The 19786-nt window shown below is 42.0% G+C and overlaps 1 protein-coding gene and 1 long non-coding RNA gene across 5 annotated transcripts in view; one reads left to right on the top strand and one right to left on the bottom strand.

The window, feature by feature from the left end:
• KCND2 (potassium voltage-gated channel subfamily D member 2) overlaps nucleotides 1–9828 on the bottom strand; it is a 274510-nt gene extending 264682 nt beyond the window's left edge. The window contains exon 1 of the mRNA XM_075059060.1: nucleotides 8675–9828. Within this exon, the coding sequence (XP_074915161.1) occupies nucleotides 8675–9789 (1115 nt within the window). The 5' untranslated portion in view covers nucleotides 9790–9828. The remainder of the gene's footprint in view (nucleotides 1–8674) is intronic.
• Nucleotides 9829–10282: 454 nt separating this feature from the next.
• LOC142045490 (uncharacterized) overlaps nucleotides 10283–19786 on the top strand; it is a 31706-nt gene continuing 22202 nt past the window's right edge. For all 4 annotated transcript variants that reach the window (XR_012654618.1, XR_012654619.1, XR_012654620.1 and 1 more), the window contains exon 1: nucleotides 10283–10585. This is a non-coding gene — a long non-coding RNA (uncharacterized LOC142045490). The remainder of the gene's footprint in view (nucleotides 10586–19786) is intronic.

Raw genomic sequence — 19786 nt, 5'->3', positions numbered from 1 at the left:
CTTTTTTTCCAAAACAATAATTAATCAAAGCATGTTAATGTGTTATCATAAAATTAGATCATTACAAGTACCTTTATAGAGTTTCACAGTTAGTTTTTTATCCAAGGTGATTTAAAACTGTAGTGGAATATACTTACTTTATTTTAATTTACCAAAGTACTCAGATTAATTAAATAAATTCCTAGAAGTTTATATCGTCTGTTATACCAAAAGAAGTTTTATCTAAGGGAACTGAGTCTTCAGTAATTGAACAGCCAAATTTATTTATGCAGATAGAGATTTTATAACATTTTTGTTTTAATGTTCATACTATGTTATATTACATCATATTTTGAAAAAATTATACAAGTGTTCTTAATATTGGGAGGTCTGCTTCATGTGTTAATTTTTGATCTGAAGCTTTAGTGCAAGTGTTAGTTAGTACAAAGCTGAGCTAGACACCATCTGATTAAGAGTTAACTCACAAATCGCAATGTCTCCTCAAAGAGAAAGAACTGCGATACAAGATGCTTACCTCAAGAAAATAACTTTTTCTACAAAGAATCAGGAAAAATAAGAGAAATGTTTTAAAGATGTTTCATTTAGGAACACAGATTAAGGTAAAAATCAACTAGCAGAGCTATAGGCCATGCTTACATAGCTCATATTGCTGCAAAAAAGAAACAGCAAATGCAGGCAAAGTACTTCTCAAACCTCCCACTTAAGTCTACGAACAATATCCATAAAAAAATCAACTAGAGACAAAGGAAAAATATTTGCCATCACATCAGAAAAGGGGATGGATTTGCTGTGGTCAAAATTGAGACTTATGGTTTACCTTTTCTTAACACACATCAGAGTTTTAATAAATTTACTGTATATAAGCTAAATATGAGACATACTGAAACCCATAAATCCTCAGGTTGGATGTTTCTTTGAAAAAATGGAATCTCCTACCTGACACTGTTTTGTAATTTTGCAACCAGTTTCTAAAAACATTTTCATTAATTTAACAATATCTGCATGTCATAACTCACATTTCTTACATATCTTTTCATGCTGAACTGCTGATTTGAAAAACACAGAGACAGAATATTAGGATCAAAAAGTGTACTTTCCCTTGGATGCCTTACATTACTCTTTCAGTCATACTACCCTTTTTTTCCCCTTGAATTACTTATTCCTCTTTCCTAAGAACACCATACAGAAAACGCTCTATCTCCTTCTACAGTGCTACGTGAATGTAGGGCATATTGTATTTTAACAAGACCTGGACCCTTGTAAGATCCATTTAGTTTTGATAGGGGTAGGACATGCCCAGAGTCTCAGTCCAGTACTCCACTCACCCTAGCAGTTATTCTTGTGCACAGAAGACTGTGTTTTCTAAGGTGACTAGGCACCTAGTTTCCCAGCTTGCTTGCTTTCAACTGTTCCCCTTTGTGTTTCTAAGCACCTAAGCCTCTTCTGAGAATTCAAGCTGGGTGCCTATCTGCATCTCCAGATACCTAAACGCCTTTAAAAATCTTCCTCGCAGTGTTTGGCTCCTATAAACTAATAAACCCAGGAGACCTCTGTGTCTGTAAGACTTCACCCTTAAGCCAACCAGATCAAAGAAACCAGTAACACGGATGAAACTGAGAAACTGGGGACGAAATGCAAAATACTGCTCCTGAATACTTTAAATATGCAAATTTTGACTTTGTTCATCTTAATAACATTTTTGTAGGTTTTTAGGCAACCTCCTATTTTCTCTAACAGTGCGGGATCAAGCCCTAATTAAGTACCTTTACACAGTGGCTTCAAACGCTTTCACCTTCAGGATGGAGACCTGCAGACAAGTAGGGAACGAAGCTGCACAGTGCCATGTAAGAAAGGAAACTGTTTTTCTAAATACACAAATAACACGATTGTTTAGATGAATAATACCTTTGTAGCTTTAATATTTATACAGATAGCAGTCTTTTAATGTTTTGTTAGCTTTTGTAAATGCACTTAACTGCTAGAATCTGAACTGATGGTAGTAGGAACTCTGTACTTCTCACTGGGTACATTAAGATATGCCTTCTAATAATGCACAAGGTGTGTCTACACCGGTGTGAGAAAAAGAGTGCAGTCTCATTTGAATTATAACAGAGCTGACTCTTGTTGGATTATTATTTTATTTTTTAATGAAGCGAAAATACTCTAGGACTGATGTGTTGGTCACATGATCTTCATATGTGCTCACGTTTAAATCTGAGCCTTCATACACCAGATACCAGAGTAAATATTTGTATCCAGTATTTTTCTACAGAACACTTACACCTGTTGCACATCATGTGCTCTAGTCAAAAGCACTATTTTGTATTTCATCTCAATTCACATTTATTTAAGTCTATGCTGTGGAAATAATGCAAATTTCTTTGTGTACTTCGGTGAAAATGGATTTTTTTTCTTGTCAAAATAAAACCCACAGCTTTTTTACTTAACGGGATTATAAAATATTACCATAGACACAGGAAGATCAAAATCACATGCTTCAGCAAAAAACACTTAAGAAATAATGGTAGAATTTAGGCTACTAATTGTGATAGGGGTCAAAGTCCAAGCATGGTAACTATTATTGTTCCAGGAAAGGTATCATCAATGCTAACATTTCAAAGCACTGTCTATGAATTTAAAAACCTTTCCTCCACTGCATGAGTAATGCAGAAAAAAAATGTTTTAAAGACTATGCCTTGCACAAAAATCTGTGCTCCCATCTATTGCCCAATAAATGACAGGTACAGAAATATACAGAATCTTTTCCATCACTCTGTCAGCTCTGTTGTCAGGTAACTGATGAAACCTGATAAGGCTGAATCTAAACTTTGTTTCTGTATTTCTAATTTATATTCCCTCTTTTGAACAACCTATCCACTTAACCCCTGCTGAACCAGATTCTCCTCCCATCATCTTACCCAAATTATGAACTGCTGCCAGTGAGCTATAATGGCGTAAAAATCAACTAATAGGAGTAGTTCATTAGACTTCTTTCAAATGTCTGAGAAGTTAATTGTCACCCTGAATTTGCAAGATGTTCTCGACTTATTTTGGATAATCATTTTATTTCTGCGGTATTTATAAGTTCCCATGTTCTGAAATACAGTTTCCATTTCCAGATTTTTTTCTTTTCACAGTAGCACTATTTCTAATACTGTACTCATAGATTTATATGGCCTTTATATTGCAAATTTTTCTTCTTAGACAGAGGCACAATGATGTGAGTCAAGTACAGATTGTCATCACTCGGTTTGAACTTCTTGGGTTCAATCACTTAAGGATTTTACTAAAAACACAATATTCACTGAGGATTAGTTGAATGATAGGCCATAATTAATAGATCAGGCATCAGTCATAATTACTGTCTGAGTCGATTTGTTCTGCTATCCTGAGTCAGCATATTTCTTTGCTACATCCTGGCCCACACCAATCTCATTGTTCTTATTCTTGACTCACAATAACAAGGAAAAAAAATTCCATCTGTTTCCACCAAAGGAGCAAATAAATTAGATTCTGAGCAGAAAGATCTTTTTGTTAAGCATCACCTTCATGGTCTTCATAACTGAAGTAAGCAAATTCATGCTCAAGAAAAATGAGTGAAGTAAGCTAACTCCTGTTCCTCTAAGAGATCTTCAGGATTTTTTTGAACAGGAAAGCTGGTCCCCAGTGCAACTAAATAAGAATATAATGACTCCTGTTCCCTGTCAAGCCAACAACAGCCCAATACAGTTTGAGTAATCTTTTTATTAGAGAACAAATAATTTTTTTCACTGCCATCAAAATGACCCTTACTTTTCAGTATTTCAAATTCTCCCTGGAGCCCTTTTTGAATATCTAGTAATGTGCTTTGAAGGTGATTACACTACACTTTGTCCCTCCTCTGTTGTACAGTATTCTAACTATTCAGGCTAAGCGTCTCTGCTGTGAAGAGAAAATAGATTGAGACATCAAACACATTTGTAAAATACAAAATCCACTAGGTTATATACAAGAATACAAAAAAAAAAAAAAAAGCTATTTGAAACAGGGTTGAAAACACCAAACACAAAATGAATGAATGAATGTGCCAATATGTAGGTACGAGATACAGAAATATTCCAACTTTGCAAATCTTTACCTTTGTAATACTCATCCAAACTTTTAATGAAATTGTTCACAAAACAAAGATTTCTAATTTTGTGGTCTCTTGTCAGATTTTATGGAACTCAATTTTTTTAATACAAGTTCTGAAGAGACAGATGTTTTCAAATTAGCACGCAGAGACCATAAGAAACTAAAGGCACTCACAATGGTTAGAAAAGGAAAACAAAATAATGTGTGTGGCATTTGGGAAAAAAGTGATGCTGTGGAAATTTTATGATGCTCATAAGGAAAAAATCTATCAAACAAAGGTCAGAAAAAAACCCTGTTATGAGGAAAGTTCAGGTCAAATGAACGACAATGATGATGAATGAAAGATTTGATCTAGTGGTGAAAGATGAATGAGGAATCTGGAACAAAGAAACAGAAAAAATAAAGCCAGAAGAGTCTTAATATGAACGTTAAGCTTGTCTTAACAAGGGAGGAAAGGTGCCAAGCCAGGAGACAAATCCCCAAAGAGGAAGACTGTGGAAAGCAGTAGTTTGAAAGAAAAGTGAAGAAAACAAATAGATGGAATATACCCATAGGGATACCATAAGAAAAGAAAAAGAGTGAAGATGGGAGAGAACAGAATGTGCAGGAAAATGAAATCCATCGCCCTATTCCCCTGTTCACTGTTTGAGGCTTTCCATTGTCACATCCAGTCACCTGTTTGATTATAAAGTCTTCAGGGAATTTCGTATATCTTAGATGGGATTCCTCATATATTATGGGCTATATCAACAAATAATGAATAGTTGCTTTGTATTTTCTGGAAGACACACCTCTAGTTATTACAGTCAAAACAAACAGATGAATAGTTTTGTGTTTAAGCTTCCCTTCATAAAGCATTCCGCTCATCTACAAAAGTATTGTATGACTTGACAAAGCTACCCAATGTAAAGCCTATAAATATAGAAGTTTAATATAGCAGTGAGATTGCTTTAGAACTAGTCACAGAAGAGCACTGTGTTCCTTATTTAAAGTATAGCATCTTTATAAAACATAAGCTACACTATAGCTCTGCCTGATTTGGGAACAAACATTACCCTTACACCATCAAAACCTTACCAGTTATTCCAGCTCATTTGCTGGCTACTGACAGGGCAGAAGGAAAGTTATTAGATTATCATGTTATAAGGTGACAGCAGAAAGTGACATAACTGTGTCATTATAGGTGCAGGTGTTCACAAGCCCCCACGGAAGTCTGCCAGTCCCAATTCAATAGCCCTGAGTTTTTTTTCTCTGCCAGGTTATATAGTACCCTGTTTCTTGACCGTTATGCCTGTAACTTCTATGTTTTTTGTTGTTATCTTGAATCTCCACAAACTGCTTTGTGACCCCTTTCAATTTTATTCTTTTGCCCCTTCTTGTCCCTTTTCCCTACTTTACTTTTGCTTTTGCTACAATTGATACTGATAAAACACTAATTTGAAATATTAAATCAGACAGCTCACTTTCTGGCAGAGTCTATGCTGTTATTCTAGAATAATCTTTCTCTCTCTCCCCCCTCTCTCTTTTTCAGCCTTTATCTCTTTCTGATTCTCTCTCTTTCTTTCCTCCTTTCTTCCCTTTCTTTCATTTCTTTCATATAACACCTCTCTGTACAACTATGTACTACTTGAGTTGAGCAGTCAAGAACAATTAATAGCTGGGATATCCTTGGAGGCTAAAATGTAGTAATATTTGAAGTCACTGGCACTCTGCAGAGGAAAATGTAATCTATGTTTTTTAAAGACACTTTAATTGCTCAGCAATCATGCAGAACTGAGAAATATAGCTCTGCTTCCAAGATAATAACTCCCCAAATTGCAAAGGTCACTTACTCAATACCCTTGCTATCTAGTAAAATATGAGAATGACACCAAGACTCAAACCCTCAACTTTAGGTTAATCTATTATTCGGTATTAGGTTTCATGTATTTTTGTAATATATCACATAACCTGCTGTGTGCTACTGTCATTTAAAACATAAAGATTTAATCTAGCTTTGTTGCTAAAAGAAAAAAGTTGTTCATATAAAGTCCATTTATATAGCCCTAGTTCAGCTAAAACTAAAATTAAAAATGAATGGGAGTTCTGTATTAGTAAAGGGACAAGAAGCTTTAGCACAGAGCAAAGGTAGCAGTACTAATTACAATCAGCTTTCAGTGGCCCTTGCTACTTTTCCTTGTAATTTGCCTCTTTTTGTGTAATTATTCAACTATAAAAAGAATGCAAAGCTTTTGTAATGTTAATTCTATTTAAATTATTCATATATATTTAACATTTAAACATAATCTTTATATGGTTATCATGATGTTATTAAAAGGACATCATCTAGCTAATGCACTGATTAATGATTTCCCAGAAATTTGTGATGTCTGTCATATCTGAACTTATAACACATCTGAACTTCTGAGGGTGAAACTTTGGATCTCTGTACAACCTGCTCAAAACTTTCTCTGTGCAAACTACCTCGAAAAAGGAGTCAAGCATGAGTGTATTCTTTTTAACCCTTTTCCCTCCCCTCAGGACCCACAGATTGTACAGCTGTGTACTTGAAAATAGGTTCTTAGGCTCTATCCAAAGAGATTTTTAATTATGTTCAAAGCTCATCAGGACTTTTGAAGATTTTACTCAGAACAGTACCTCAAAACCTGGAGCTATAGAGTAATATTCACTGGTTTTGTGAAAGAAACAAAAGAATCATATCAACACCAAAGAGATACCATACCCGCATCATAATCAATTGCAAACTGGCCATAAAACTGCAGACAAAATTCTGTTCAGTACCATGGACAAGTACTGCCCACACTGGCCGGAACGGCGACAACTTACCCACAACCACTCTCGTTACAAAAAACCACAGACCAGCTCCTGCTCTTTTATAATGAGATTATACATTCTAAATATTGGTAAATTCTTAAGACCTACTTTGTTGAAATCATCACAGTTGTAATTAAAAATATGTGGCAAAAAGTATCAGCATCAGAAAATACAGGACTATGGAACTAGTTAGCAGGTATAACTTGTTCCTTCTGTTAACTTGTCCCTTTGGTTTGTCACTACCAGAAGAAAATGAAAACCAAAAAAAAGCCAGGAACCTAAAAAGCAGATTAAAATCCCCAAAGCTCTTGTCACTCCTTTTTAGCATAACTTGCCCTTACAAGTAGTATGAAATATTTACAATGCACTATATTTATCTTCATTTGTTATATCACGCTGAAGATAAAAGCCCTGTATAAAAAATGGTGGCGTAAGACAGTCCCTTTATCTTTTTCAATATTTTGTATGTGCATTTCCCAGCTAAATTACAATTGCACATAATAAATCAACTTTTTTGCAATAGCTTAATAATGCGCTTTCATTTTGTTAAATTTAAAAGTTATACATGTTTCATAAATCTCAACAGTCCCAACAACATGTGGCAAAATGACTAATAAGATGATGGGCTTTGTCTTCTTGACAGTGAAAAGTTTTTCTTTTCACATCTGTAATTATTAAATAACTAGACAGTTTCTAAGGAATTTTCAGTTTCATAGATGACACTCTGCAGCTCAAAATCAAGACCGGGGCAAAAAATTGTCTTCTCAAATTAGTCAGCCTGCTAAATCCCTGTTATAATTACGGACAAGTGCATTTTACAACTTGGTGCACAGAATCAGCTGATACACTATGACTCTGGTATCGGAGACTTTACAAAATAATATTATTTCCCATCTTCCCACTAAACTGTATTAGAGTCTAATGTCAGCATTGGCATTTTTTAACTCCTAATTCTCTGGAAGATTTTATGTTGCCATTAGAATTATGTTTTAAGACATATGCTTGATCTGTCATCTGTCTCACACTTCCTCAGATCATTTCCCAGGCTGTGTCACCGGTCAGTGTAGCTTCACACTTGTCATTTACAAGTTACAGGTCCATGGATATCAAATGAAATTTACGCCGTGTCTTAAGTAACACCGGGAATAACTGTAGTGACGATTAAGGTATCTATATCTATTTTATTTTCATGAAAACAAATCGCTTTGTAACACGGAACTCAGTACCCAAGTCGACATCAATACATCACTTCAGACAAAATGGCAGATCCACATACTTTTATGCATGATCAAATTAAAAGCTCTCATTGGGTTCTCCTTGTAATTATCACTACTTTAGCAACACTGTAACAAGTCCTGTCAGCAACCACATTACCCTATTAAAAATCCACTGATAACTCACAGATACTCGTAAAATATTCCAATTTCACTATCCCAAACCAAGTAAAAAGCCAGAGAAAACTGCAAAGAACCTAAACAGTTTCAGGATTTGTTTTGTTTTGTTGTTTGCTTTTTCAGTTTATCTGCAGGTTTGGGGTTTGGGTTATTTTAACTTCAGCAACCCTTTTAACTCACTTGCATGTGTAAAACATTTAGAAAGAAGTGGCTAGTGGTATTCATAAAGTTCAGTAACAAAAACTTACCCTCGCATTTTTTTCTATCAGCATTTTTTTTAAATTGCGTATTTTCCACTCGTGCCAATGCACTTGTTGAAACGTTGGCTGTAACCAAACACCAGCTGCACTTACCCCAGTGTTGTCATGGTGACAATGGTGTACCAGAAGGCTGCAGGGATGCTGGTGAACTTGCTGGCTGATGAACCTTTCTCTGCATAGTACATGACAGTGGCAAAGATGATGATGGCCATCGTGAGCGAGAAGAGGAGGAAGCCTAACTCCGAGGCACAACTTTTCAGCGTATAGCCCAGGATGCGCAGCCCCTGTGAGTGGCGGGAAAACTTAAAGATCCTGAAGACACGAAAGACTCGTAATGTCACAAAAGCCCCACTGACATCCTCATTATCTGTCATCACCAGGCCAATGTAATAGGGCATGATGGCGACCACATCAATGATACTCATGACACTGCGCACGAATTTGTAGCGACTAGGGGCCGCCAGCAGACGTAGGAGATATTCAACGGTGAAGATCATGACACAGGCAGTATCCAGACAAAAGAAAGCCACAGCGTACCGCTCTCCGCAGGGCAGCTCTTTGATGCGACCCGGGCTTACCCCGCAGGGCACTGTCTCCACCACGTTGGCAATAACAGAGACGGCGATGAAGAAACCAGTGACATAGTAGAAGACCAGAGCCAGTGTACTGGTGTGTGGGTTTTCAAAGGCCCGCCACATCCTCTGCCGAGCCGTCATTGAGGGCAGGGAGCTCTCAGCCGCATGATCCTGGTCGGCATCATCCTGCAGGCGCTCGGCATTCTCACGCCGGCGATCCTTGTACTCCTCGTAACAGCAGTCGCCAATGATCTCAGGGATGATGCCAAAGAAGGCCAGCTCCTCGTCATAAGCCGAGATGCACTCCTGGCGGGGATAATGAAGCTTCCCGGTTCGGTAGAAGTTGAGAATGTGGCGGAAAATGTCAGGGTCCCGATCAAAAAAGTACTGCTGCGTCTCAGGGTGGTAGAAGAAGTCCCGCTCCGAACTGCCCAATAGAGTGTCGGGGTAGCGCTCTAAGGTGTCCAGCCACGTCTGGAACTGGATGCCACTCACATTCAGCACAATCAGAGAGTCCTGGCTTCGCTTCCTCTCCTGCCGCGGAGCAGCTGGCATGGGACCTGTGGCCACTGGCATCCATCCTATAGCCGCTGCCCTGGCAAAGGGTAACCAAGCCGCTACTCCTGCTGCCATGGTCCCGAACGCCTACTACAGCTAAGGGAGTCAATCTAGAGATGGTTCTGGTCCAGCCACTAAAACAGAAAGGGAAAAGAAAAATACAAATGCTCACACATTTTCGAGGCAATGGAATTTCTGAACATTGTTGTGATTTTTCAGTATTAACCGAAAATCTTTCTGCTTCCTTTCTGTTTCCGCCCCTTTTTCATGCCAGAATATCCTTTCCAGGGTCTGGTTAGCCAGTCAGGGCAATAAATCAGGGCACTTGGAAATCACCGTATTCAAAGCAGCTACTCTAGCAGCCAGATCCTTTGGCGACAAGGTCCGTGCGAGGCCCCTGGATGGAAGCAACGGTCCACAAAGCACGAACCCCCGGAGCCGGCTGGTAGCTCCGCTGCCGCGATGCAGCCACCTGGAAGGGGATTTTCTTCCACGCGCGATGCAGCCGCTCCCCCCGCCCCTCCTCCTCCTCCTCCTCCTCCTCCTCCTCCTCTTCCTCCTCCTCCTGCTCCGCTCCGCTCCGCTCTCCGCCCGCTGCCGGAGCGGGGCCGCGGCCGCCAGCGGAGCCCTCCCCGGGCGGGCTGCAGCGGGGCCGCCCGGCGCCGCCGCCGGTTCGCCGTGCTGGGGCGGAGGGGATGGGCCGGCCGGGCCGGTCCCCAGCTCCCCAGCCGCAGCCCCGGAGCGGCAGCGGGACGAATCCGCTCCCTGACCTTGATCGCCGGCCCGGGGACTCCTCCTGACCCCGGCTGAGGGCCGGGGGGAGCCGGCGGGGCAGGGGGAGGAGCTCCGGGCGGCAGCATTAAACTTTAAGGCAAGTTTTTCCGCGTAGGAAACGCGTTGAAGGGCAGGGGGGCGCGGGGGGGGAAGGGGCGCCGGGAGCGCCTCGGGGAAGGGGAGCGGGCGGAGGGGAGCGACCCCGGGACGGGGCGTCGGGGGCGCGGAGCGAGGGGGCCGATCCGGAGCGAGGGGAGCGGAGCCGGCGCTGGCCGCGGCGGGGGTAGGAGCGGGGGGGGGGGGGCTTCGGAGGCAGCCGCGGAAGGTGGGAGGCACGGGGCGTCGTCGGGAGGCGGCGGGCCGAGCCGGGGGAGCGGCAGCGGGGCAAGGGCTCCCCGGCGGCGGGGGAGGCCGGGCCGGGCGGGGGGCGGCGGGGGTCCGTGGCGGCTCGGCGGGCGGCGGTGGCTCGTCCCCGTCCCCGTCCGTGTGTGTCCCCCCCCCCCCCTCCCCGCCTCCCGCCTCCTTCCTCTCGCCCCTTCCCCGCGGCTCCGCTCTCGCATCCCTCCGGACGTGCCCAGCCTGCGGCACCTACCTGTGAAAGTCTGGCGAGAGCGCTCAGTTGCATAGAGACTTTTGGAAATACGGGTTCTGCCGCTAGATCTCCGCGCCCCGCCGGGAACGGCGGGGAAGTAGTTGCTCCTGAGAAAGCTTGATCGCATCCAAAGGGACATCGATAATAAGGCTTTCCCCCACCCCCACCCCCCTCCGCCACCGCCGAGCGCCCAGCAACAAGTTCAAGGGGTGGGTGGGGGGAAGAAAAAAAAAAAAAAAAAAAAAAACCAAAGGAAAAAAAAAAAAAAAACCCAACGTAATCGCGCCTGGCAACTCGGCGGAGCACGTCCTTGCGGGGCGCGGATCCTGCGGCGCGGGGCTGCCGGCAGGCGAGGCTGCGACTGCGGCCGCTGCCCCTGCCCCTGCCGCGGGGCTGCGGGCGGCGGCGAGGCCCTGGCGCGGCCGGGGGCGACCGGGGGGTGGCGGGGGGGGGGGGGGGGCGCTTCCCGCTGCCTCCCCCGCGGCGGGCGGGCCATTGCCGCCCTGCCGCGCCGCCGCCGCCCGCGGGCTTAGGGGCGCAGGGGCGGGCGGCGGCGGCGGAGCGGGGGGGGGGCGAGGAGGGCATCGCTCCGCCGGCGGAACAAAGGGGCCTCCGGCGGCGGCAGGGCAGGCGGGGAGGGCCCGTGTGTGCGTGTGCGTGTCTCTGCGGGGCCGGGATGGCGCGGTCCAACCCCTCCGCCGGCAGCGCCTCCGGAGTTAGCGGTGTTTCGGGGAGGGATGGGGCGGCGGAGAGGGCTTGGGCGAGGTAGCGGGGTGGTGGTGGTGGGGGGGGGGTGCTCGGGAGCGCTAGCTAGCTCCCCTTTCAAGGGAAGGGGAGCGATTTACTGAAAGAAGGGGGGTGGGGGGGACACGAGGTGCCTGGGAGCGAAGTGCGGCGATGCTCCTCACGACCCGCCCCGAGCCACTCCGGAGTTCTGGCTGCAATATTCCAAACGGCTCTTACCAGCAGCTGCGGGAAAGGCGAGAGCCGGGACGGCTCGGGGAGCCGTTTCCTCCTCCTCTCCTTTCCGCTCCCGTGCAAAGCCGCCCCCCCCCCCTTTTTCCCGTCGCTAGATGGCGCGTGGATGACGGGCAGCCAGCTCCCCGCCGGGCTGCCGCGGCGGGGCCGGGCGGACCCCCCCTCCCTCCCCGCTTCCCCCCCCTCCCCGGTTCTCCCCCCGGTTCCCCCCCGCCCCGGCCCCGCCGCTCGCCCGCCGGGCCGCACCAGCGCCCCCGCCGCCGCCAGCCGAGCTCACGGCACCGCCGGCATCCGCGGGGGAAAACTAACGGGCACGTCGTTCCTCCGGCAGCTCCCGTCAACGCCAGGAACTCTCCGGGCTTTTTAATTCCGATTCCGAAACCGCTCGGGGTCTTCTTCACGCAGCTGGCGTGGAGGTCCCGGGCGGTCCTCCTCCCTCTCGCCGGGTGACTGGTAGGAGGCTGCCAGAGGAATCGCAGAGCGAACGGGTTGCTTCGCGCTGGAAGATCCTCTGCCCAAACCTCCCGCCCCGATAACCTGTTTTAGGCATCTGCCGAAGAAACCCGAAACAAAAAATAAACCAAATCTATACCGAAGCTTCGGAGGTAACTCTTTTCTGCGCTTTAGTAATACGCTCGACCTCAATACCTATTAGCTTCTGTTTAAGTGCCCGTGGAAAAAGAGGAACACTGCCAGTAGTGTAGTCTCTGAGCTGTTCCTCTAAGAAGTACTCGAAAGCATGGAGAGAAAAGGCTTGAAAATGTTTGGACAACTTGTGACGATGATCGATCACGTCTATCGAATCATGTGAAATAAAGTGTCACGTAAAATAAAGGAGACCTTCTGTAGTTTTACTGAAGTTGCTTGGCGGTTTGTTGTTTTGGTCTTTCTTCTAGCTCAAATGTGCAGTACATTACATCCTGTAAATTAACCCATTAAGTTGAAATGAGTTGGTCAGCTGTAGGTATGGAGCTTTCAGTGACGTGGCTACTCCTCTCCTGTATGAAAGATTAGGGGGTTTATTGGTGCTACAAAAAGACAGTCCTGTAGCAATTAATAAAGCCCAATTTATGATCCTGTCAGCTCAGCACTGAGACAGTAATACAGGACTTCCTTTCCTGACGAATAATCACAAGAGGTTTCACTTTCAGCTGTAGATTCTTTTTGTAATCAATACCTGCTCTTATTTTTTAACATGCCTAGCTTTACAGAAAACACTGCTTTCAGTTGCTTTTTTCTTTGCAGTTTTTCCAGAATAGAATTTTTCACTTGCAACAAAGGTTTTCCCACCCCTATAGAGATGAGAATGGGTTCCGTTAAAGAATCGCTTGGATTCTTGTTGCAATCTTAAAAGTTGTTTCAGAGACTTACACATTTCATCAGGAAGTGGGAAAAAAACCCAAACAAACCCAATACATTTGGACAAGTGGGAATCAGGTAGCATTAGAACATTGTGTCTGGTTTAAATCAGAGATTTGACACCAGTCCGGGTTCAGAGTCTTTTCTGAGGCCATTGACTATTTGGAAAAATGATCACCTCACCTTCAGTTTTTGTGGACAGCCTCTGTGTATCAGAGAGGCAGCTTTCAGAAGCAGTATCTTGGAAAGAACAGACAAAGAGTATCTCTATTGCCTTCTTATTCTAACAGAAAGTCCATTAATATACTACTGAGAAGTGACAACCAGGAGCTCAAACTTTGACAGCTTGTGCCTTGAGTTTAGTGCCTTGACATTGTCTGGCTGCAGTATTCCTTCCTTTGTACATTTCAGAAAGACTAAATTCTGGTACATCAAGTGTACCTAAGTAATCAGTTCTTCTGAAGTCAAAATCCTGCCTGTGACATCAGAATTAGCTTCCAAGAAATTGGTGTGATGTGACAGGGAGGATTATGACTTCAAGTAGGAATTAAGTAGCAGGGACTCAAATGAGACAAAAATCCTATTTTCAAGCAAAGAAAATAAATCCTAGTAATTGTAGGAAAAGAAGAAGATGGTACTAAAGGGAATGCACAATGGACTCTAATATGAGCTGTTTCTTAATTCTTTCCGAAGTCATGAGGCACGAAGAACTCTCTAAGGATTAAGGAAGATAATAGCTATGATGCATAAGTTTATATTAATGCATTTAATTTTTTCTTTAATATTTTTAGAAGTATTTAGAATGTTTGATACCAAGAATTTTCTTTACAGACTGAATGTACATGTACATCCCCTCTTCCTAATTCCTCTAGTACTAAGCCAGTGGTCTTTGCTTGAGAAAGGAACACTACAAATATTTAAAGCCACCTTGTAAGCCTTATCCTCAACATTCAGCTATACATCTGACTTTTTCCCTTCCTTCCTCTTTACTCTAGAAGATAATTTCACAGTTCCTGCATTCTTATACTAATATGTTTGTACACTCAATACCAAATGCATAAAATCATGCAGAGATAACTGGTTTCTGAATATATGCTATTTTCCCCCTTCTGGATTAGTAAGAACAGCTTCAATAAAAAAACCAAAACATATATTTATCTACTATTCAGTCAAACAATGCAAAGGGCTTTTTTTTTTTTTTTTAAACTTATAGGAACCAAAATTACTTATTCTTCTTCAAGATAACAAAAGTGTCGTCCAAAAACCACTCTGGTTATTACTAGCAGAATATTCCACTGATCTGCCTCTTCTACCTCATGTATTGCTTGTTGGAAGGTCTCAGTGCTTCTCAGTCTGAGCAAAAGAGGTCTGGGGTTTTGGTGTTTTGTTTTGAGGGTTTCTTTTCAATGGAGGCAACATTCCTGAGGCCTTCTAAGTAGAAGGCTGGTTTAAGGATTTCTAGAGTGCTGATCACAGCCCCGCTGAAGAACTGGCTCACGAGATTAAGAATGTGTCTCATGGAGGAAAATGTTTGATTATATAATGCAAATAAAAAAAAATAATGCTTTGCTCAAACATGCAATCGACACAAATATATATAGTCGTAGTCTGCAGTTTCCTTGCCTTCATAGATTTGTCTTGTCTAAATCTAACTGCTTTTTGTACTATGGTCCAGACAGAATAGGTGGGAGGCTTTTGATACGGGCATAATTTTCCAAAGACAAAAAGACATCTTTCTGGGAGTTTGCTAAAATGGGCTCAGGTCACGCTGCAGTGCAAGTGCTTGTCGTCCTTCCTTTTATATGGAGAAATGGATTGCTCTGGACGTTAAAAAATGACCTCTCGCTGGTCAAGGATTAAGATACACTGTGGGGGAAGTGCACAATATGCACCACTTCTTTTAAATTCTGAAGCCAACCTGAGAGTTAGTATAGCCATCATTAACCTAAAAAAAGACCCTTAATTCTGTGGAAAAGATTTTTATGCATTTATTACAGATTTAGTGGATGGAAGAGGAAGGCAGAGCTATCAGCCCTGTGGTTTCTGTTTTTCTTAAAGTGACGTTAAGTCAGTACTTGGAATCATCTCAAGAAAACCTCACATTCTTCCAAAGAAGGGGCTGACTGAATCTCAAATATTTGTACTTTATCTGCTCTAAACCAACAAATACTGATTTAGTAATTATATATGTTTTTCTTGATCTACAGGATATTATATAAAAGATTAGTTCTATTAAACTATGTATTAGTCATATCAAGCTCTGGGAATTCCTCTTCAAATTAATGATATTTTACCCATCAATGAAATGTTAAATAAAAACTCTTGAACTTTACTTTAGATAAATACGTATTTCTCATTTTGGATTCATGTTTTGGCTCATATAGCATCTTCAAAGGAATAGTTGTTTTGTCTATATGATGAGACCCAATTTCAACCAATTTAGCTTTAGGCACCTGTGCTACCTAATTAAGAGCCTGCTCACCCTGACTTCCTATAGTCAACAGCGAGAGGAACAACTCCAGAGAGCAATCCATCCTACCTACAATCTCAGTGTACGTAGGCAAGTGTCCGCTGACTGTAAAAGGAAGGCTGGGATGACTGTGGTCCTTAAGTTAGGAGTCTTAGATTCTTTAAATTTGGCAGGATGATCCTGAGAGTGACAGCCTGAGCCACTCTGCTAAGTCAATGGGAAAACTACCCTGGACTTCAAGTGTCTTTAAGGTCACATCCTTCAAAAGAAAAACTAAGAGTGAATTAATGCAGGAAACTAATTAGCCACTAGAGTTCATACTCCTGGTTGTGCTGCAGCACTTTGGAAAGTCTTCTTTGACAAGGATGCCTCTTGTCAGTCTTACTCTGTGTCGCTGTAGCCACATTTCTAATCACATGCAGAATCTTCAGTATCATCAGATACTCACCTTTCACTCCACAAGCACTTAATAAAAGACAAAAAACAGTAAGAAACCCTCTTAGAATGTGCAGCATCATGGATACGAAACAGTGTCTCCTCATACTAAGTGTGAGGTGCTACTAAAGTACTTAGTTCTGACAAATCTCTGCATCAGTGCATGACAACATGCCACTTCAACTAGTTAGCTCTTTTAAGTACGTAGAGTTTGGTACTTCTATTTGCCCGGTTTCTGTGCACTGATTTTCTAACATATGAGTCTCATCGTTTGCTTGAGCCATTGGGTAAAATATGTATCAGACATGATTTAAGTTATTTTATCTAATCTGGTTCTTGAAGACCAATCCACATAAAGACCACATTGCAGCAGGCAGACAATTTCAGCACAATTAACAGTCTATGATTCAGTCATGACCATTCCTTCATATGTTTCTTCTTAATTCAGAAGAAAGCTTGGCTAAACTGAAGGACTGAAGTGGATCAAAACTGAAGTAACGAGTCCAGGTCATTTTAGTTAGAGCGTTGAATCCTACTTTGCACATTAAACTGAAATTATGAAGTAAGTTCTCCAGCCTTACAGCAGTGAAAAGGGTGAGTCAGATGAGAATCTCAGTCTTAGCGGGAAAGGAACTTGCCTGGAAATGATTGTCAAAGAGAGCTGTAAGATCTCCTGAACAAGAACTGATTCACAGGGAGTACCACTGAAAGGGACATGGGCAATCTGTGTAACCAGTGTAACCATATATGAGACAGACTCTGGTAGGGTGGTTATGAAGTCTTGGAGAACGCAATAAATTTGCACAAGCTTGGAAAGCTTGAGCATTTCCATTTTCAAATCAGGTTACTTTTCTTCTTTAAGTTGTCCATAGGCAAAGGCCAAGGTAAAAAATAAGTTTGTTTATATTTCACTAGCTTCCAGATTCAAAGAATATGAAGAATGTCACAGAATAAAATTTCTCCCCCTTCTCTTAAGGTTTGAAGCTCCTTACTCCAGGCCAGCCATAGCCCTACCATCCTTGTCTCTCTACTTATACTTGGAAAAAGTCATCTGATCAGTGAAATTATAAAGTCTTTGCTCAGTGGAATTATGAAATCTTTGTTCCATTGGGGTGATACCTGATAGAATAGATGCCTAATGTTGGCCGAATAAAGCAAGAAAAAGTTAATGTCCTTTATATTTGCTTCCACTTTAAGATGGGCAATATTGCTAACAATTTTGAGATTGTGGTAAATTTGTGGGAAAAGTGGACAAGCAAAGCAAACTTGGTAAAACTAACACTTTTTCAGGAGTTTCCATTCTGATTTTTCTTACCTCTGTCTTGACAATGTTTTCAGAGTTATAGATAAATTAAAATGTCATGCTCTTTAGATTTTTTTTTTTTAGGTTTCTTTATATATGTTTTGCTCAAAGACCTTTCTCTGTGTTCCACACTCCAGGAGCTGTTTGCATCATAGACAACAGATTGTACGGTAAAATGGTTTATCAGCCAAAACAAAAAAATTAGCAAATATATTTTTTTTTTACTTCACAGTTTTTGACTTCACTTTTTTTTCCCCCCTTCATTTTTACCCTATAACATACTCGCAGCATGGCAATCTTTCAATCAGCATCCAAACTTTACCATTTTAGATATACTCCTTTTTCTTTGTATTCCAGGAAATGGAGGGTTTGGAAGTCAGCCACCTTCCTCTGTTCTTGCAAAAGCCTCACAATGATCAATGGCTCCTTGCCTAATTAGTCCCATCTCTCTTATACTGCGAATCCTTTCTAAACTGCTTTGTTACTAGGTTGGCTCTGCTATTTGGTACCTTACGTGGAGGATACCCAAAGAGGGGTAGTACAGCTCCGACTGAGAGTGACTGCAATTGTATCCTACCCGTGTTTAATAACTGGTTTCTGTTCCAGCAAAGCTTCCACCATTTTGAGTCTCAGTGGCTTTATAAGAATCTTATATGAAAGAGATGAATATGTGCAAAAATATAGTTAATAGAAACGATGTGTCATTCACTGGCACAAATGAATATAGAACATTTTTCAGAAGTTAGTAGATTGAATAAAGTTATTATCTTGCATCACAAATTACTTTCTTAGTCCAGCCAGCTCTTAGCAAAGGAAGAAAGAAGCCTGAGGTCAGGCAGACTGGCATGGAGCTGGTAATGCTTCAAACCTGGGAATATCTGGAGAGCTGCCTGTAGGGGCACTTTCTATGCCAGTAAATTGCTAATAGCCCCAGTACCATGGTTCAGAACAGGAAATAGAAACCTTCTTTCATGTTAATGATTGCTTTCTAATTGCATAAACAGCAATGAGAAAGCAGTCCTTTATAGCAAGCCCCTTCTCCAGCTTAGGGAGGAAATAAAATTTTTGTGGCGTTCCTGGTGGCATTACTGTGGTGAATGTTGAGTCCAAGCTTCCAATACAAAGAAAGGATGAAATAAAAAGTCTTGGAGTCTTGTCTACAAAAGCGAAACATTACCTGTGACTGTTGCATGAAATTAATTTAAGAAAACAAGCTGAAAAAAATAAAAATCCGAAAAGCTAGCATTTTTTTCATAACATCTAAACCCAGTTTTATTCCCCTGGCACATAAATGAGGGTAGAAGAGTGGAAAGTTAACAAGTCCTGAGAAACAGGTTAATTAGACTTGATGTCATGGTATTAGTGGATGTTATCTGGACCTAGCTGTCACAAAATCAAGAAGTTAGCAGTCATAAAATCAAGAAGTTACAGTTGAAAACTGTCCTAAATTTACTGGTCATTATGCTCTACGTGCTTCCAAAAGAAATACGTCACAGAGATATGTTAGACTTATTCATTATTTAGCTTCATCACAAAGTTAAGCAAATATTTTATTGCTTGATAAACAATGCTTCACCGCAAGGGCAGTTTTCAGCGCAGGTTATTCAGTTATAAGTTATGCTGGTAAGACAATCTGACAGCTTGCACAAAATTATTGCTGTCCAAGTTAAGAGACGTATGTTACAGTGAAATCATACTTGCTTCGTAAGAAGGCTGTAGCTTTGTTTACCGATTAAAAACATTATTTTGCTGTAGTATGATTGTCCATAAATCAAATAGCAAGAAAATATCTAATTTGAATTACAGCAAGATAATAAGGAACAAAATCATCACAATGTCAGATCTTGAGTTTCCTTCCGGTTGTGTGTGTAGCATTGCTCAGCCTCTTGAAAGAACTGCTATATGATATAACATAAACCAGCCTCAAGACTGCAGCAATTACAGCCTAGGTATTTGACATACACCATGTGAATTTAAAAAAAAAAAAAATCTGTTCAATTTAATTCACGTTAAAGCAATAGAAAGCAGAAGGGCGAAACACTGGGCAGTAGGGACATTTCTGTAAATACAGCTCTGTTAGAAGAAACAACTTGAAACCACTTGTGTAGCTCAAGGTCCCAGAATCAATGAGAGTTCTGTCATGGGTCAAAGTCTGTTTGTG

This window comes from Buteo buteo, chromosome 28, assembly GCF_964188355.1.
Source record: "Buteo buteo chromosome 28, bButBut1.hap1.1, whole genome shotgun sequence".
Taxonomy (NCBI): domain Eukaryota; kingdom Metazoa; phylum Chordata; class Aves; order Accipitriformes; family Accipitridae; genus Buteo; species Buteo buteo.
This window is presented reverse-complemented; position numbering and strand designations above follow the sequence as displayed.